Source organism: Triturus cristatus, chromosome 9 (genome assembly GCF_964204655.1).
Source record: "Triturus cristatus chromosome 9, aTriCri1.1, whole genome shotgun sequence".
NCBI lineage: Eukaryota > Metazoa > Chordata > Amphibia > Caudata > Salamandridae > Triturus > Triturus cristatus.
In genome coordinates this window covers 609,633,257-609,653,561 of record NC_140592.1, presented here as the reverse complement: position 1 = coordinate 609,653,561, position 20,305 = coordinate 609,633,257, and the positions used below count along the sequence as shown (strand labels likewise).

The window sequence follows — 20,305 nt, the reverse complement described above, 5'->3', positions numbered from 1 at the left end:
TTGTGACTTTCTAAAGTCACTTTTTCCGAAATAGACCACATTCAACTTTGGCATTAAGTTGGAATTTGTTTAGCTATAAATATGAGTTAAGTATTTTCCTAGCTAGTGTCAATTTGAAGGTAGCTTCATGAAGTGCATTACAGTTACCCAGTGTTTTCTATGGCCCAGCCAACCTTCCTTGCTGCAGTTAAAAATGCGTTTGGGGCCTTTATTTTTCATTGTAAGGTCATGTAAAAACATTAAATACATATGTCCTACTTTTAAATACCATGCACTCTATATTAGGGCAGGTAAGGCCTATTTTAGAGGTATAGGCTTGTAAAAAGGGGGATTTTAACAGGTCGAAATGCCAGTTTTAAAACTGCCCAGATAGGCTGCGGTGTCAGACCAAATGTCATGTTTTACATGGTCACTTTAGTGGTGGCACAAGTGCAGCAGTCTGCTAGAGACATTTAACCTGCTTGCCCTGGGCCCCCAGGTACTATATACTAGGGACACATATGCAAGTATAACCTGCCATTCAGTATTTTTAGCATACCAACAGGTTTCTAGGGGTCAGTGCGCATGACTGGGGCCTGGTTAGCTGGGCCCAGTGTAGAGAGTCCAAAAACCCACAGCATCAGTCCATGAAAATGGGGGTGATCGTATAAAAATTGGCATTTTTTACACTATGTTGGATTGTGGGACTCACGAGGCAAAATCTTGAGCAGGCCAGCCTCCCTCAACAACAGTGATAATTAGCACATTGCTTTCTGTGCAAATGCATACATAGTTTATGAATGAATGTATAGAGTTCTTACGAAGCACAATACAGTCTGTCTAAGGCTTCAAGTCTTTGGATAATGAATCAAATGAGTGACCTTTACAAAAAACACTGATCTGGAGCATTTCAAAACAGTTGATCTTTTATTTGCTGATCAAGAAAGAGCAACACTTTACGAGGCTGCCCCAAAAAATTCACCAGGGTGTGGTCCCGATGGCGGAGGTATCACGGCCTGGAGGGGGGACTCTAGTGGGGCGGTGGAGTGGAGGGGGCCGGCATGGTTCATGGATGACGTGTACAGCCCTAGGGCACGGACAGTGGTGTATACTGAAGACGCTGGTGCCACCCGCAGCATAAGTCCGAAACAGACTTCCTGTGTGTTGAGAGAGGGGTGGGGGCGGAGGGCGGGCGGGACGGAGGTGGTGCTCAGTGCTGACCTGTTGGTTTGGTTGTTTTACTCTGTGTCTAGCAGTAAACCAAAAATGCCAATAAAAATGTTAAAAAAAAAAAAAAGAAAGAGCAACACTTTAAGACCTTTTCTTTTCTTCATAAGAATATAGCCAGCAACGGGAGACCCGACAAAAAAAGTACTTTTATACTAATCTCTATATCTTGTAGCCCAAAGGCGGTGAACCCGATAGACAATGTTTGTATGTATATAAAAAACCTTTAAAAAAAAGAAAAAGAAAGAAAGAGCATTCTAGTTGATGTGTGCTACTATTGAAAAGACTAAACTTCCAAATCTGTCTCTAGCAGCAGATATGGTCGTCAGAGGTGACGTGCTAGGCCTCAGAATGCAAGGCAGAGTACACAAGGATGTATACTAGATTTACCATTATATGTTGGACCCTTTGCAGCCTTCGTGATGACGTGGCATGAAGGTCTAAACAAGAGGTGAAAGAATAATCCAATCTGGATTTGATAGCTGCGTTCACTACAATAACTTTTAAGTGAGATAGGAGAAAAGGCATCATTTTCTTTAACTCGTTTGGAGGAATGGGAGGCTGCATTTAATTTGGAGTACTAGCAGAAGATTCACTTCAAACCAGAACGAAAAGCCATAAAAATGGGAACCAAGGGGTGTTATGGCTGAACAACTTGTACCTTTGAAGCATTCAGCTTTTGCACAGTGGCTGAAATGCTCTTTGTCAATGCCTGTTTTGTAGGGAGTGGTTTATTGCGTCTTAAAATACGTTGTGTGTCATTGCCAAGATAATCTAATCTACATCCAAAAGCTCTGATAATGTTAGCTAATCATGTCATAGTGTTGACACGCTTTTATTAGCAATGAGCATGTGTATGCAATCGGAACCACAGTGCAATCTATTTGCTTCGGTCCATGATGTCAGTTAGGAAGCATAGATTAATGCCTCTCCTCTGTACTATTGTAAGAACATGAGATTTGACCTACATACTGTAGTAATACATGTCTGACATTTCATATATTACTAACTTAGCTTCATGAGGCATATTTTATTGGGACATCGTTTTTTTCATGATGCCCGGCTCTTCCTTCCATAATTGTAGGAGATAGTAAATCAACCTTGAATAATCTGTATAATGTTTTGCCACGCTAATTTGTAGAACCGACAAAGGTATTTAACCAGAATCTAAAGGTAATGGGTGCAATCAGTATCTGTGCAATTAAAGTTCAATAAATTGACCTTGTGAGTATTAACTAGGAACAATGTTCATAGAACATACACAATAAATTAAAACAAGCATTTGCAATGCAATAGGTCTCGCATTTATAAGAGTTTGAGCTATTGGCATTGTAAAATTACAATGCCTTTTATTTATGCTTTGGTTTTAAAACAAATAAAAGGCATTGTCATTTACAATGTCAGTAGCATAAACTCGCATAAAAGCAGTGTGTGGAGTGCAGCAGTGTGCGGCGTGCAGCAGTGTGCGGCGTGCAGCAGTGTGTGGCGTGCAGCAGCGTGTGGCGTGCAGCAGCGTGTGGCGTGCAGCAGTGTGTGGCGTGCAGCGACTTGCAGCGGTGTGCGGCATTCAGCAGTGTACGGCATGCAGCAGTGTGCTGCATGCAGCAGTGTCGTGCAGCATGCAGCAGTGAGTAATGCAGCAGTGTGCAGCAGTGTGTGGCGTGCAGCAGTGTGCGGCATTGTGTGGCGTGCAGCATTGTGCGGCGTGCAGCATTGTGCAGCGTGCAGCAGTGTGCGGTGTGCAGCAGTGTGCGGTGTACAGCAGTGTGCGGTGTGCAGCAGTGTGTGGCGTGCAGCGGCATGCAGCAGTGTGTGGCGTGCAGCAGTGTGCGGCGTGCAACAGTGTGTGGCATGCAGCAGTGTTTCGTGTAGCAGTGTGAGGCATGCAGCAGTGTGTGGCGTGCAGCAGTGTGCGGCGTGCAGCAGTGTGCGGCATGCAGCAGTGTGCGGCATGCAGCAGTGTGTGGCGTGCAGCAGTGTGTGGCGTGCAGCAGTGTGTGGCATGCAGCAGTGTGTGGCGTGCAGCAGTGTGCGGCGTGCAGCAGTGTGCGGCGTGCAGCAGTGTGTGGCATGCAGCAGTGTTTCGTGTAGCAGTGTGCGGCATGCAGCAGTGTGCGGCGTGCAGCAGTGTGTAATGCAGCAGTGTGCGCAGCATTGTGCGGCGTGCGGTAGTGTGCGGCGTGCAGCAGTGTGCGGCGTGCAGCAGTGTGTGGAGTGCAGCAGTGTGTGGCGTGCAGCAGTGTTTCATGTAGCATTGTGCGCCGTTCAGCAGTGTGTGGCGTGCAGCAGTGTGTGGTGTGCAGCAGTGTGTGGCGTGCAGCAGTGTGCGGCGTGCAGCAGTGTGTGGCGTGCAGCGGCATGCAGCAGTGTGTGGCGTGCAGCAGTGTGTGGCGTGCAGCAGTGTGTGGCGTGCAGCAGTGTGCGGCGTGCAGCAGTGTGTGGCGTGCAGCGGCATGCAGCAGTGTGCGGCGTGCAGCAGTGTGCGGCGTGCAGCAGTGTGAGGCGTGCAGCAGTGTGTGGCGTGCAGCAGTGTGTGGCGTGCAGCAGTGTGTGGCGTGCAGCGGCGGGCAGCAGTGTGCGGCATGCAGCAGTGTGTGGCGTGCAGCAGTGTGTGGTGTGCAGCAGTGTGTGGCGTGCAGCAGTGTGCGGCGCGCAGCAGTGTGCAGCGTGCAGCGTGCAGCAGTCTCGCATTTGTGAAAGTTAGAGTTTTTAGCATTGAAATCTAATGTTTTTTTACTTTAGTCTGTTCATTTGCAGAGGAGTGATTATATTTGCATAGCGCTATTGCCATTTATATAACGTTGTGGCGCTGGAGAACCTGGAAATAGGTTATAAGGGAGGGGAGACAAGAGTGATAGGTGCGTGAAAAATAAGTAACAAAATCCTTGAAAAAACAAACACATAGGTAATGCAAGATTAAGTAAAGCATGTGAAATCTAGTCAGGAACAACATGTTTACTTTAAAGGTTTTGGTTAGTTAGAGCCAAACGCAATTTACCGGCAGCCCAGAACTGCTCGCCTCTATCTAATGTGCTGAACCACCGTAGTGCGAGCGGACTCAAACTGTGAATTCACTCCAAAATACGATGACAATGACAGCGACATTAAACGAGGAGGGAGTGGGAGGGGGGAGTGGGGGCGGGCCGCAGTTGTAAAAGGCAGGGAGAGGGTGAGATTGAGGAAGGGAAAGATAGGGATCAAAGGAAAAAACAAGGGGGTGGCAAATGGTGTGCACTTTGATGTCCTCAGTGTCCGCACGGCTCACTGAGGACATCAAAGCAAGTGATCAGGCAGTGCTTTTCAGGCTGCCAAATGGTGCGCGCGCCTGGGGCACATGCACTGTATTTGGAGGCCTGAAAAGCCACTGTTTGCACTTCCAAAACTCGCTTACTATAAGTCTCGCCAGAGCAGCGCTAAAGCGCTGTCTCAGGCGAGACCTAAAAATGAGTCAATAAATTAATTCACTTTAAATATATATACAGGAGGGCTGAGCCAGCCACTGAGTTGCTGGCTCCAAATTAGACTGCATGGGGGCACATGACTGCTTCAGTGGACTGCCCCATCTATCACAGAAGCTGGGGATGGTTCCATGCGACCCTGCACCATTTGAGCTGCCGATGGGCCCACAAGTGCCCCTGGAGGACTAACGTGACCATCCTGTAGTCTCCTCTGCCCGAACGTGCAAATAGCAGCAGACCGCAGAGGTCGCTTGGCGGCAGAGCAGGACTCTGTGAACAACCCAGATAGTAATTGAGTCAGTGGCGTTTTTTTTTATTGGGGTCTGGGAGGCACTACCCCCCCGTTTGCTTTTGTGACCCCAGATGATAGCGGACCCCATATGAAATGTTAACTTTACTTTGTCATTACATTTGTTTTGCCGCAGTGCGTGTAATGGCCTGGGCATAGTTTGCCTTCAGCAGGAGACTGAGGGCGGGTGCACGTGCGTGGGGGTGTGAGCCTGAATTATTGACAGTTCAGCTGCCAGGTATCCATGGGGTCAAGAACACTTGTCGGGTTGGACGGGTGCCTTGCTCTGTCAAGCCTGACGTGCACTTGAACCCTCACTGCCTATTTCCGCAATGTAGGAGCCTGGTGGGTTATAGCTACAGCCCCCAAGTCTTCTCAAGAGCGCTGGCAGCACCTGATCGAGCCAGGCCCTGTGCTGCTGTTGGGCACTAACAAACAGCAAGGGAGCTGCATGTAGATTGTCTCGGAAGGAGTCGTGGTGTTGGGACTGGAGGGCTGAGGTTGTTCCAGCAACGCCTGGAGTTACAAGTGTTCTTCTGATGCACCAGGCGGTGAGTCACTTGTGTTGTGTACATATAGCGGCTGTTAGGGAATGGGGGTGGCGGGTGGTGGTCACAGGGGGGATGAAAATGTTAAATAATAACCCACCTACCTTTTCCGACACCTCTCCTCCATATCAGCTTTGCCTCTCTTTCTGGCTCCAGTCCAGAAGAAGCTGCAGGAAGCAGTCGGGCACACAGGCTCCCCTGATTCAAACACACCATTGCAATGCAGTGTTGTGATTGGTCTGAGCGCCATGGATCAGCATTCAGATGGGAACAGGGAACCTGTGCATATTCCCCACTGTGCATTACAGACTGGTGGGGAATATGCAGAGTGTACATGACTGTTTTGCTGGGCCAAGACAGAGGGCCAAGCAGTCATGCGCATTTAAGTGTGCACAAACCACTCCTCCTCCCTGAAGTGCCACCCCCGCCCTAACCCATCCCTGCATTACCAAAAAATAAAATGATAATAACGTAATTATCATTTTATTTTTCCCTGTTCTAAGAGCAGTGGGGCGACGCTCCTTCACCTTAGCGGAGTAGCTGCCACTGTAGGATTCAAGTAAAGGAAGCTAGTCTTAATCAGCCTGCCTCTTCCAGCAATTATCCCTCCATCATTACATTGGCCGGGCTCACTGAGGCATCCACAAGGAACACACACAGAATGGCATTCCTAAAACATAGAGATAGCCATAGAAAATCGATGTGACAGTCTCCTTGACCTCTGAAGAAAACTGTAGGAACAGGTGTAGAGTGCCAATGATCAAGAAACACTCGTAGAGCAGGTGTGATAGTTTACTGATATCAGTGACACGCTCTGAAACAGGCCATTCTGCCCTTCATAGAGTCTCACAGAGAGCAGGAATGAGAGCTTGTTGAGTGAACAGTTGCAACAGCGGCCCAGAAAATGTCAGCCCATTGCCTTCCAGGAGGGGGTGCTATCTTTTGATGTCTCTGTCACTATGCATGAGAGGGCTGGACCAGGCCCGTGCCTGCAGCATTTTGCTCCTGTAGAGCTCATAACATAGCAAACACAAGGAGATGATGGACGGAGCGCTGAAACTTTTCAGACACTCACCCCCTGTCACAGATCTGGGTTGAATCCATCATCGTTCTTTAGCTCACTGCGGCACCCCAGTTCAGACACAGCTATATGCAAATCAGTCTTGACCCTGTGCCTCATGGGAACATTCCAGCAGAACTTCCAAGCCATGTCTTCCCGGGACCGGAAACAAGCATCCTGGGACCGATTTCAGGCTAACAGCTCTCAACAGCTAGGCTAGCTTGAATCCAATGGCAAAGTGAGCAAGGGACCCACGTCTGGGCATACCCTGCCAACTTAGGGCAAGCAAAGCAAACACAAGGAGATGATGGACAGAGCACTGAAACTTTTCAGACACTCATCCCCAGTCACAGATCTGGGTTGAATCCATCATCGTTCTTTAGCTCACTTCGCCACCCCAGGTCAGACACAGCTATATGCAAATCAGTCTTGACCCTGTACCTCATGGGAACAGTCCAGTCCGAACTCCCAAGCCAATGCTTCCCTGGACTGGAAACAAGCATCCTGGGACCGGCTTCGGGTTAACAGCCCTCATCAGCCAGGTTAGTTTGAATCCAGTGGCAAAGTGAGCAAGGGACCCAAGTCTGGGCATACCCTGCCAACTTAGGGCAAACAAAGCAAACACATGGAGATAACATAAGCACTCAATTTATTATCTGAATGTCCCAATGGCCCTTTCGGTGCTGCAGTGTGTGCAGATTTTTCAGGCTTATGTCTTCCCTTGTACGACATTATCACCAATGTATCCAGTGAACTGCTGATGTCACTGTTTTTTTTTATGTTTGAAATGCTTTATTGAAGAAAAAGTATAATGAACAACAAAATACAGATCATAGAAAGAACATTGTCATACAGAATCAAAAAGAGAAAAAATAAAGGATCATCCTGAGTTAAATATAAGAAACCAGAGGGAAAAATTAAAAAGCATTTTGTAAAATTTTAAAGGCAATCAGGGGAAAAGGGGGGAAAGAGAAGAAAAAGAAGGAAAAAGGGAAGGAAGGGAAAGAAGAAAGAGAAAGGTAAATATGAGGCGTTAGGAGAAGGATAGATAAAGAAATCAGAGAGAAACAAGGTAGAATAAAAAGAGCAAACAAGCCAAGGGTAGGGAGTAGTTGAAAGGCAGGAAAGAGAAGTGTAAATGTAGAAGATACAAAAGGGAAAGAGTCACTTATGGGGGTTTGAAATTCTCAGAGGATAAAGGAGAGATAGATTTTGATTTCAGAGCCATGCGGTCAAGATATGCTGTGAGAGGCAACCAGAATAAATCCCTATTGAGGGTAGGAGTGGAGGCAGCAGCAAAACGAACATCAAGCCTGTGATGTTGACAAAGAGAATTCCACCAACATTGTATAGAAAGCTTAGAAAGGTCCTTCCAATTAGAAGAAATATGTTGGAAAGCCAGAGCCAACATAAGATCTAATAGACCAGAGGAGCGGGAGGGAATATCAAGAGTATCAGAGATACTACCTAAAAAGAGAAGAGGGATAGAGTATGGAATAGAGATAGAGAATAGACGAGAGACATAAGACCACACCTGATCCCAAAGTGCGAGAACAGAAGGGCACAGAAAAAGTAGGTGAAAAAGATCAGCATTAGGGGCAGAACAGGTCCAGCAGGTAGAGTCCTTATCAGGAGAAAAGCGAGAAATAGAAACAGGAGAGAGATAAAGCCTGTGATATAGAAAGAACATAGATTGAGTTAGTGAGGCGGAACGGGAAATTTTTAAGGACCTGGCCCAGATTTTGTCCCAAACAGCTATAGACCAGTCACAGCCCAAATCAAGTTCCCAAGCAAGTTCCAATTTAGATTTCGGGCGGGTCGGATTGGGGGAGGAGAAGAATTTATAGATAAGAGAGGCTTTAGGAAGAGTAGACAGGATCTGAAGAAGTGGGGAATGGGATACGGAAGAGGATGATAAGGGGAGTGAATAATAGACATCAAGAATGATGGCCATGAGGACAGTGAATCTGCGGAAAAAGGACTGGGGGCAGTGAAACAAAAGTCGGAATCGAGGAAAAGAACATGGGAGAAAGCCATCGAAAAGTTGGTTAACCCATATCAGACCCCTTGATCTCCACGCAGTCCAACAAATAGGACGGTTATTAAGGAGAATAAGCGAATTGTACCAGGTAGGGGAAGCCAAAAAGGATTCACGAGAGACCAGGTCAGGACGGACCAGAGCATGTAGAAGAGAAGAAGTGTGTTTGAACAGGGGTAGAGGAGTGGTTAAGTTCTTAGCAGAGAAATGTGCAATTTCAGATAGGGAGAAAGGAGAGAGGAGTGAGCGTTCAATAGAGAGCCAAAGAGGAGCAAAAGGAGAGGGCGCAAGAGCAAGCCAATTAGAAGCCTGACGGAGAGAGAAAGATTTATGGTAGAGACGGAAATCCGGAAAGTTGACTCCGCCATTGGATTTCGGTTTACGAAGAGCAGCTAGAGCAACTCTCGATTTTTTATGATTCCAGAGAAACTTAGAGAGACAAGAGTCAATGCGTTTAAAATAGATATCAGGGATATGAATGGGGAGCATGGAAAGGATGTATATAAGAATGGGAGATATCATCATTTTGATCGAATCCAGCCGACCCCACCATGAGAGAAAGAGAGGATTCCAAGAAGCGAACAACTTATCAATACGGGATAATACAGCAGACATGTTGAGTCGAATAGATGAAGAAATGGAGTTAGAGAACAAAATTCCAAGATACTTAATTTTAGATGAATTCCATGCAAAACCAGTGGACGAAAACTGATGAGGGAGACAGAATTTAGTGAGAGGAAGAATCTCAGTTTTATCAGAGTTAATCTTGTAACCAGAAACTTGGGAAAAGGAGTTAAATTCAAGTAGTAAGGCCGGGATGGATTGGTCTGGGTCAGAAATAAACAAAAGAATGTCATCCGCATATGCAGAGAGTTTCAAATGGGTCTTGTCGTAAGGGAAGCCAGAAATAGAAATGTTGTTTCTAATAGACGTAAGAAATGGCTCTAAAGCAAGGACAAAGAGTAGAGGGGACAAAGGGCAGCCCTGACGGACGCCACGCCGCAAAGGAAAATAAGTGGATAGAAGGCCATTAACTAAAACAGACGCTTTAGGGGAGGAATAAAGCAAAGAAACCAGAGATATGAAATTAGGACCAAAACCATGCCAACGCAGGGAGGCAAACAGAAAGGACCAATCTACTCTATCAAAAGCCTTCTCAGCATCAACCGAGATGGCAGCTAGAGAAATGTTGAGAGAAGGTACCTTATTGAGAACATTAAGGAAAAGGCGGGAGTTATCCGAAGTGAGTCTACCCTTTACGAATCCACATTGTTCTTTACCAATGAGATGAGGGAGGAGAGGATCTAAGCGTCGGGCAAGGAGTTTAGCAAATAATTTATAGTCTACATTAACAAGGGATATTGGGCGATAATTTTTACAAAACTGGGGATCGCGACCCTCTTTAGGAATTAGGCAGATCGTAGCCTCGTGAAAGGTACCAGCAGCTGTGCCAGAGGTAAAGAAAGATTGGAAGAGGGAAAGAAGTTTAGGAAGAAGAAGATCTGAGAAATGTAGGTAGAATTCCACAGAGAAACCGTCCGGACCCGGAGATTTACCTTTGGTGAGAGAAGTTAAGGCGCTGTCTAGTTCGGTGATAGAAAGGTCGAGTTCAAGATCAGGGAAGTTAAGATGAGAAGTAGAGGGGGTAGGGATTTTGTCGAAGTAGGATTGAATAAGGGCAGCCGAAGGGGGGGACTCAGGAGTATAAAGAGATTGGTAAAACTGTTGAAATTGGGCAAGTATATCCTGTTCCTTATGCAAGAGAAGATTATCAGTGGAATATATCGAGTCAATCAGATTGCGCTCCCTGCGAGACTTAAGGTAGCTGGCCAATAGTTTACCAGACTTGTTGCGACCTCCGTAATAGCGGGCGCTGCTGCGAAGTAACATTGAGGAAGCATTATCCGTGGTAATTTTGTTAAAATCAAATTTGGCGCGTATAAGGTCTGGCACAACCGTTTTAGTAGAAGAGGTGTAGAATGTATGCTCCAGGGATTTGATATGGGAGAGAAGGTCTTTCTGTTTCTTAAGGTAAGACTTCTTTTTCTTTGAGACAAAATCAATCACAAAACCGCGAGCGGTAGCCTTAAAAGAGTCCCAAATAACGTGAGGGGGTAAAGAGGGATCAGAATTGAGAAGAAAAAATTCCGTAGCAAAGGAAAGAAAAGAAGAGGAAAAGAGGGGATCTAGGAGAAGAGAGTTATTGAAACGCCAGCGGGAGGATTTGGGATGGGGAGGAAAAAGATCAAGAACTGTGACAATGGGAGCATGGTCTGAGATAACTATCGGCTCTATAGATGAGGAAAGAAGATTTTGAGAAAGAGATTGAGAAAAGAAGATGTAGTCAATCAGAGAGAAAGAGGCATGAGGAGGTGAAAAGAAGGAATAGTCCAGAGAGTCAGGGTGGGACAGTCTCCATGAGTCAAGAAGGTGAGATTTAGAGATAGTGTCAAGGAATTGTGTATGTGATTTGTGGGGGATAAAGCGGGCGGAGGATTTGCGATCAAGGAACGGGTCAACAATTTGATTACAATCCCCCCCCAAAATGAACAGGGAATCACTAAATTGAAAACACTTAGAAGTTATCAGAGGCCAAAAATTACAATCAGGATGGGTGGGGCCATATACATTAAAAACAGTCAAGGATACAGAATTGATTAACAACTTAACTAAGACCCAACGACCTTCGGTATCATTTTCTTGAGAGAGAACTTTACATTTGAGCTTCTTGTGACACAAAATGGCCACACCATTCTTTTTATTGGATGTAGGAGAAAATAAAACCGTTCCCACCCAGCCTCTCTTTAATTTAAGAGACTCCGCCTCAGAAAGGTGAGTCTCTTGTAAAAGAACTAAGTCAGGAGTATAAGAGGCTAGATGGGAAAGCACTCTCTGTCGTTTAATAGGGCTAACAAAACCTTTCACATTCCATGAGACAACTTTGAATTAAATAACAATAAAATGTGTAAAGAACAGAGAAAAGGCATAAAACCAAGAACGCCATAGAGGGGAACAACAAGTGAATGAAAGAAAAGCTAGACAAAAGAAAGTCAGGAGATACAGTAAGAGAAATCAAGGAAAAAGGAAAGAGAGGAAAAAGGGGGGAAAAGAAAAGTAGAAGAAGAGACAGTACATATCCAAAACGGATGACTGAGGAACACATACCTGAAGGGGGGAGGGAGATGACAAAATGACGACGGGGTATGGGAGGATTCGACAAGAACAGCCTCCTAAGCCGGAGAGCAACACACCGCACCAGGACGGAATATGAGGAAGAAGAATCGTATGATATGAAGAGGGATACAAGAGGGTTTATCGAATAAAAATCTAAGGGAGGGAAAAAGAAACGTGTTATACAGAGGTCATAGTGAAGTAAACAGTACAAAAGCAGACATTATATGTAAAACAGAAAACCCAAACAACAATCATTATATAATCACATCAAGCGGAAAAAGAATCAAACCAATGAGGGAAAAACTTTCAGCAAAAACCTGTAAGGAGAAAAAACCAAACAGATAAATAATCAACCAGTAGAGGGATTAGATGTGTCCATGCCAGCATTGGTCTGAATGTGAATAAAATTCTTAAGTTCAGCCGGATCTTGGAAAGTCCAGGTGTTATTTTGATGAGTAACCTTGAAGGTACAGGGGTGAAAGAGGCCATATCTGGCTTCCATAGAGCGCAGAGGAGCACGAAGAGATAAGAATTCTTTTCTTCTGGCAGCAGTAACATTAGAAACATCCTGAGAGAGAAAAACTCTCTGACCCATCCAGGACACCTGGCGCTTCGCTCGAGCTGTAGAGAGGACTAGAAGGAGATCAGTAAACTTGAGGAAGAGGATGATGACCCCTCGCGGTTTGGTTGAGGAGGAGGAGCGAGGACCAAGTCTATGGGCTCGTTGGATACTGAGAGAGGTAGTAGTGGGAAGGTCCAGTAGTTTCAGGAGGAAAGAGGAGAAAAATGTGACAGGATCATCTCCTTCCAGGGATTCCGGCAGGCCGTAAACGCGTAGGTTGTTCCTCCTGTTCCTGTTTTCCAAGTCTTCAGTGTGTTGTTGAAGGGCGAGAAGAGACTTTTCCAGAGAGGAGATGCGTTGAGAATTTGACTGAATTTCTGGAACCTGCTGCTCCACAGAAGAAACACGAGCCTCCATAGTTGACCATTTAGCCTCAAAAAGCTGCATCTTGGTATTAGTCTCCTCCACGAACGGGCGCAAAGCGCGAATCTCCTCAAGTATCAACTCCATAGATGTAGGGAGTGGAGATGGCTCGGATGGAGGAGGAGAGGAGTCGTGTTTCAAGCGCTTAGGCAAGGAGGCAGGAGGAGAAGACTTGCTGGAGGTAGGTTGTGATGGAGAAGAGCGGGTGGAGGATGTTGTCGCCATTTGTTCTGTGGAAGGAGGATGAGGAGAATGACCTGTTGATGAGGAAGAGGCGGAGGAAGGTGGAGTCTTCGAGGGCACAAAGACAAACTTTGGGTTGCGTAGCTTGCCCATAGAAGCCTGAACGTGCCAGGGGCAGGATGAGAAAGAAGTGCTCCAATATAAGGTCCTGTAAGCAAGTGTCAGTATGTATAGATGAAAAAGACAGCGACCAACAGAAGCACTAAGCGACAACAGCAAAAACCAGAATCCCAAGACATAGAGGTGATGCAAACAGGAAATGAAAGGCTACTTCCAGTGTTGACAGAAAAGTCATCAGTGAGCGCAAACACCAAATACGCCGAAATTTAATGGCAAAGTTGCTGATGTCACTGGTTTGATGGATGTATATGGAAGTGTGACTCAATCAGTAAATACAGCTCCTATACCTTGGTTTTAATATCTCTAACATCCAAAGCCACATGAGATCAAAGCCCATGCATTCATTTTGAGACGATCTTGCCACACAATTCAGCTGGATGTTCAGGGTTTTGCATCCTTTCCGGTCCTTATACAAGTCTAAACCTAAGGGACGCCGTCTTGGTGGTGAGGTGTCTGCAGTAGCGGCTCCTGGAGGTTGTGCTGCGTGGCTGTGAGGCGGGGTGGGGGAGGGGCAGGGTGGGGGGTAGTAAACTCCAGCATACAGCCAAACAGAGGTAAGTACATAAATAAATAAATAAAACAAATTACAATGTGCACGCTGCATCGTCATTTGGCGTTGCAACGTTCGCAATGTAATTTGTTTTATTTATTTATTTATTTACTTACCTCCGTTCGGCCGTATGCCGGAGTTTACTACCCCCCACCCTGCCCCTCCCCCGCCCACCACCCCGCAGCACTCCCTCCAGGAGCCGCTACTGTGTGTATGCATTATCCTGCTGTGATAGTAATGCTGCAGGTGTTTCTTTTATGATATTTTTCAACTTCTTCCTTAACAACGATAACAAATATGTACCTTCTTCTGTTCTGTTGTTTTATTTATGATGAATGATGTTTTAATTCGCACGTTTCATTCTTATTTTTTTTCTTTAGCAATCGCTGCTGGGTATTTATTTCTCATTGGATTGGTTTGGAAAATGTGCTTTTAGGGCAATTTTGGATTTGTTCTTTTTGTAGTCTATTTGCCTGAATGTGATTCAAGAAGTAATACACTGATGTGAGACTTGTACTGATTGTTCTTACATGATTCTCCTGGAGTAGTTGGTAGTAGTAGTTTTTAGTTAGTCTTGATGTTTCTGAGGTGAGTCTTTGCACATGGAATTTTTGGCGTAGTAGCAATCTCAAAATAAGTGAGTGCCTTTAAACATTGTGCGGTTCCCTCTATATCAACATGTGATTTAAAAAAAATGCAGGCAGCAGAAGCAGTGGAAATAATTATGACTTAACAAATACCATTTCTCTAAGGCAGAGTAGACGAATGGTTTCCTTTTGTTCCCTCCTCTGGGTTTTGAGCTAAGCGTATGGGCACATGGAAGTGGTGCCCCCATGGCTACTCCCTTGGTTTGGACAAAGAAATCGTTCTGAAATATGAAGAAGTTCTTCATCATCGCTATTTTCAGAAGGTCCATGATGAAATCTGTTGGTACAAACGCTGGTTGTGGTCTTTTTTCTAATGCTCTTGTCATGGAGTCTAGTGCTGGCTGTTGGGGGATGCTAGTGTATAATGAGTAGTTGTGTTTCTTCATTAAAAGGCATGTTGTCCACCATATTGATTACTTGCATAGTGTCCCTCAGATATGCATTGGTCATTTCTGCCACTGATTTAGGAAAAATGTCTATATATTTACATATAGGTTAGGTTAGGTTATGCCCAAATGTCGACTCTCACCAGTGAATAATACACTGAACAATTCCTGGTCTTTTCAGTTTGACGTCAATTTTGTATCCCTCATATGTTACCTTAATATATCTCTAAACTTGATTGTCTTTTTCATTACTGTCCATATGCCGTAGCATTTGCTACCATACAAATGTCTTATATCCTGCAACTATACAGAAGCCATACATGAACTTTGACCACGTGCAAACAGAACAACTGTGTGTAATCAAATCAAATGTTTTTTTGCTTTGCCACCACTGCATATGCCAATCCAAATGCCGCTGGAAATTGTACTTTAATGTTGAATATTTTTCCTGTATTGGTTTTTACATAATTTAACCTCAAAAACTATATGTACAAACTGCTGGGTAATTAGGTCTCCTAAACTGTGTTAACACTCTATAATTGTTCCCCCCCCCCGGGGTACTTTAATCTCGTTACGTTTTGCAATATGAGAACCGTATGCGCATTAACTGGTATGTAATACGGCTCACATCTCCACAATAGGAAAGGGGCATCCGTGAGTACACCAATATTCACTACGTAAGTCAGGCGAACCACGTCAGAACAAACACTGATTCAGTCAGGTTCCACACGTACACCACCGCTACGTACATGCCCACACCGCCACGTATATACCACAACCGGTTCCAGGCGATCTCACTATACCGCCGGATACAGAGACGGCCAGGCTGAAATATACAGCAGGTAAGGGACCCCAACACTGGTTCATTCATTTTGATCCATTCAGTTTTACATGGCCATTCAGCGCAACCAAAAGATGCCTAACATCACAAGGTTTGCTTTTTACTTCTTTTATCTCTCCGTTTTTTGCGATGAGCACTGTTGTTTATCTGGCCAATACGAGAAACCATGTAATGCTTCAAACCACACGTCTCGCCACTAACTTTGTAGATCAGCATGTCTGGCGGAGGTATGCACTTTAATCAACACCGCTCGTCCGACCAAGTACCCGATCCTTCGGGGTTAACCTGAGACACACCCCCCGACCGATAGATTTCAGGCCCCGTCATCCCTACATCCATACGTACTCGAAGCGGGATTTCGCCCTGATACCCGTGAACGTCAACGTTCCATTATGCGGGTTTTTTTCCTTTTAAGTAATGGTGGGCGTAGTGGGCGTAGTGGGGCTACGTGAAGCAGCACGTAGTGTGCCCAAATCTACGCACACTACGCGCTTCGCGTAGCCCCCCTACGTGCCACCCACCTCCCGCCCGCCCTTCTTTTAAATAATATCAGCAATATAAAATAAATTAAAGTAAAGCGACTTACCATAAGCGCGGCGTCTCCGGGGCTCCCTCTTCTTCGTTTCTAATTTCTTCTGACAAATGCGCATGCGCGGACGCCCGCGCATGCGCATTTCTCGCGAGAAATGCGCATGCGCGGGTGTCCGCGCATGCGCATTTGCCAGAAGAAATTAGAAACAGAAAGAGGGAGCCCCGGAGACGCCGCGCTTACGGTAAGTCGACTTACTTTAATTTATTTTTCATTGCTTATATTATTAAAAGGAGGGCAGGCGGGAGGTGGGTGGCGGGTGGCAAGCAGCTACGCTTCGCCCTCGGCGTGTGCGTAGCGCTGCCCTGCTTCGCCTACTTCGGAAAGTGCGAAGCAGGCAGCGCTACGTACACTACGTGGGCGAAGCGTAGTGCTACGCCCGGGGTTACAACATTTTGTGAGTGAGGACCCTTATTCAAGCAGGGGATGACGATCATGGGAACCCGCACACGTCAGGGGGACTCATGTTTTTTCAATGTCCTTGTCCCACACAGATTTACTCTTGAGATGACAGCGATCGGATGACCTGCCACTCCTCTAACGCAACGTGCATGCAAGGCCGTTCAACAACACAGGTAAGTTTCTTTTTAGACCACCAGGAGTTTATAATATGCTGAAACCCTGGGCTATTCACTGACATCCACCTCTCTCTTCATACAGGCGCTCGACCGAGCCCACCTTCTTTACTTCGCCCAGCACAAAGTCATTAGCTGGAAGCATGAATAGGTAACTGACTTCACTGTTTCTCATCACATCCTTTATCAGCCAAGTATATCACCACCCTAACACATTATCTCTAGGTGCTCTACCACAGTCCTGATGAAGACCCTAACCTGAGGCTGGACTCACCTAGTTCTAGTTATAGGAGTCGAAACGTCAACAAATATCCATTAAATTACAAGCTAGGACAATTGTATAAACCTAACAGTGTTCAGATTGAGCTATGTATATTATTTGGAACAACTGACCTATTGATTAGGCCGGATTTTTACTACAATGTTAATGTGATGTATCTATGTCACACCACCCTGTCCGTGTCCACTACCCTCACAAACCCACAATGGTCACAAACACTCCTTTCCCTTCTCCTCCACCCTGAGCACCGTAATGTGTAAAATATTTGTATAAAAAACAAATACCGGTTGATGAGTACTGTTGTGATCTACAACAACAGCACAATAAATCGGTGATTTATCATCTTTTGAAAACTTGGTATTGTGGATGTGAATGACTCTGTATATCTAAAATTGTTGCATACTACCTGACCATTTTTTATTGTACTGAACTACTAACCCGGGTCTGGTAGGCTTTCGGGTCTCCCCATTGTTACGCAATAGTCCTATGATACAGCAGTGAATCAAAGAAATTCTTGACCTTCAAACCACGGCTCTGGCAGGACAGTGTCAAACATGGCCTACTCAAGTCTGCAAGTATGCTCATAAGTCGCAATGGTGAGATATTTTAATTCTATGACTTGGACAAACTTTCAAATTACTTGGAGGGCCTGTTGCCAATGGGGCAGAGTCATATTATACTGTAACTGGTGTTGAGACAGTAGACGGTGGCAGTAGCAAACACCAACTGGATCATCACAACAGGCTCTGTGAGTTGTGTCACAGGAGATCCGATAGGGCTGGCCTCAACCAAGTAGCGGAGCTATTTGCACAAGAAAGACATGAGTCACGTTCTCCCTTAAAGGACAGGAAGGGTAATGACATTGAGAACTAAGCAGAGAGACTCTAAATATCCATGGCCTCACTCTAAAGATTCAATGGAGGATGGCAGCTGAAGTGTTAATTATGTAGTTTCTGTTTATACACATGCATTCAACGTATGACCTCAAATGGGCTTTATTTAACAGAAGACTATCCATTCCCTACGACAGCTGATAAAGCAACTCATGCCTTAAAGGGGCTTTATTTAACATAACAGTGTAATTTTAGTATGGCAACCAATAAGGCAACTTGTGCTCCAAGTGAACCCCAAAAGTCCCGGTCGCATTCTAACTACATTGCTTGGGACAATAGGTTATGGCTATGCCTGCTTAGCGGGAGCCGGTATCCTCACTTCACATGACAGATGTCCTTTGAAATGTGGCCACACTTCCCCTTTGTTTGATACAAAAGCTCTACACCACACCCTGGGTGGTCCCTGTAGTTGGCAGGTGGAGGAGTAAGGCTTGCAGCTGAAAGTTCAGGTTTTTGATGGGTAGAATATAATAGAACAGTTTGAAAATCTTTAGCCCCTTCAGATATGTTTTATTGATCCAGGTAGCAACTAGGCATTTCCCCTTGTTACCCTCATTCATCCGTGATAGCGACACATTTCAATCCTCCTCGGCCAATCAACGCACCTGTTGCTCAACAAAGCCCCATTTATATGAATTTATGCCACATCTTTGCTGTTCTTCCGGGGGCCCCACATGAGATATACTTGTTCTGTTTACTCCAGAAGAAGTAGGACTCCAAAACCACCTCCCTGCATCCCTGTTAGTATCATATCTTTTAATAATAATTTTTTAAATAGTTATGTCAAGCAGCAAAGAATAATATTAACATACTTAAATCATAAACATACTGACATCTCCGTGGTGCAGGAAACACACCACCCAAAGAAACAGACAAATTAAAGAGGAACTGTGGGGGTGAGTAATTCACAGTTGCAGCCCCAACCCAAAGAAAAATAGCCAAACGCAACCCACTAACATTACTGTCAGACCTGCCAGCATTTGGGTGGTCTTCCTCCAAAGGTTTTGCCTTCCTCATCCATTTTTGCTGATACAGGATTCGCTGACTTTCGAACTCTGCGCACATTACCACTGCTAATCAGTTCTAAAGCTCATATGCTCCCTCCTTAAAACATGGTAAAATTGGCTGACACCCAATTTACATATTTAATTTACTTGTAAGTCCATGGTACAATGGCATGACATGAGCCCAGGGCCTGTAAATTAAATACGACTTGTGGGCCTGCCGCACTGATTGTGCCACCCATTTGAGTAGCCCTTTAAACATGTCATAAGCCTGTCAATACTTCCTGTATGTGTAGCTTAAACAGCCATTTCGACCTGGCCAAGTAAACCTTTTACTAGGCCCCAACCTTCCTTTTTAATACATGCCATCCCTAGAGTAGGGGAAAAGGCCGGGACAACGTAGGCAGAGCCTCTGTCATACAACCCTAGGGTAGGCCCTAAACACCCTAGATGGCAGGGTGGAGTGTATTTAAAAAAACAGGTCATGTACTTTTGAGCATCATATGTCATGTTAGTGAAAACCCCTTAAATGCATTTTTTACTATTGCAAGGCCTACCTCTCTCATAGAATAACATTGGAGTTACGATATTACATAAAATAAGCTGTAATTCCCAAATGAGAACAGGTAACCGCTTCATCTTTGATATTGTAGTAATAAATCCCAATGTATGGTGAAGTCGGTTGTTAAAATACAATTTTGAAAATGCCACTTTTAAAAAGCTAACATAACTGGGTGTAGCTGACAGTTGGGCTTGGTGTATTCCTCCTAGACAGCCACACACAATGGAGATCTTAGGTGCTCCTAGATGGGCCACCACTGGCTGGATGGGAGGGAGGAGCTGGGCACAGCCCCACCTACACTTGAATAGACTATGTGCTGCCTCCACACAAAGGGCTGTATACCTATTGTAGTTAGTCTGGAGCCAGGACAGGAAAGATGCCTGGGACTTCAAAGGGAATTTCTATAAGCTTCCCCTACTTTACAGAGGAAGAGTACCAGGTATAAAATATAGGACCTCATGCACTGCCTCTTCAGTACACTTCTGGGCTTGTGGATACTCTGCCGGGAACAAGGATAGCTGAACTGCTGAAGGATTGCCACTCTGCCAGACTGCAGCCCTGATGGACTACTGCCTTGTTGTGCTGCTTCTTTGCTGTGCTGACCTGCTGCTATCCGGCCTTGGACCTGCAGTTCTTGAACCCATAACCCAAGAGTGACTCCAAGGGCTAGGTGGCCTGCCTCCTGACTTGAGCCTCAGGAACAGAAGGCTCCACCAACCAACTAAACCATTTACTAGGTGAATTTAGGGTTTGGTTGTGAATTCACCCTGAGAATAATTGTGGTTGCTGCTTGAGAAGGGTCTCACCTCCCTCATCCAGTAACCCAATGTCTTACAACAACCACGAAATGTGAGTTT

General features: G+C 45.3%; 1 protein-coding gene across 1 annotated transcript in view; it reads right to left on the bottom strand.

The window, feature by feature from the left end:
* LOC146798380 (uncharacterized) overlaps positions 1 to 20,305 on the bottom strand; it is a 324,050-nt gene that overhangs the window by 192,164 nt on the left and 111,581 nt on the right. Inside the window, exon 3 of the mRNA XM_085627956.1 lies at positions 11,765 to 11,926. Within this exon, the coding sequence (XP_085484082.1) occupies positions 11,765 to 11,926 (162 nt within the window). The remainder of the gene's footprint in view (positions 1 to 11,764; positions 11,927 to 20,305) is intronic.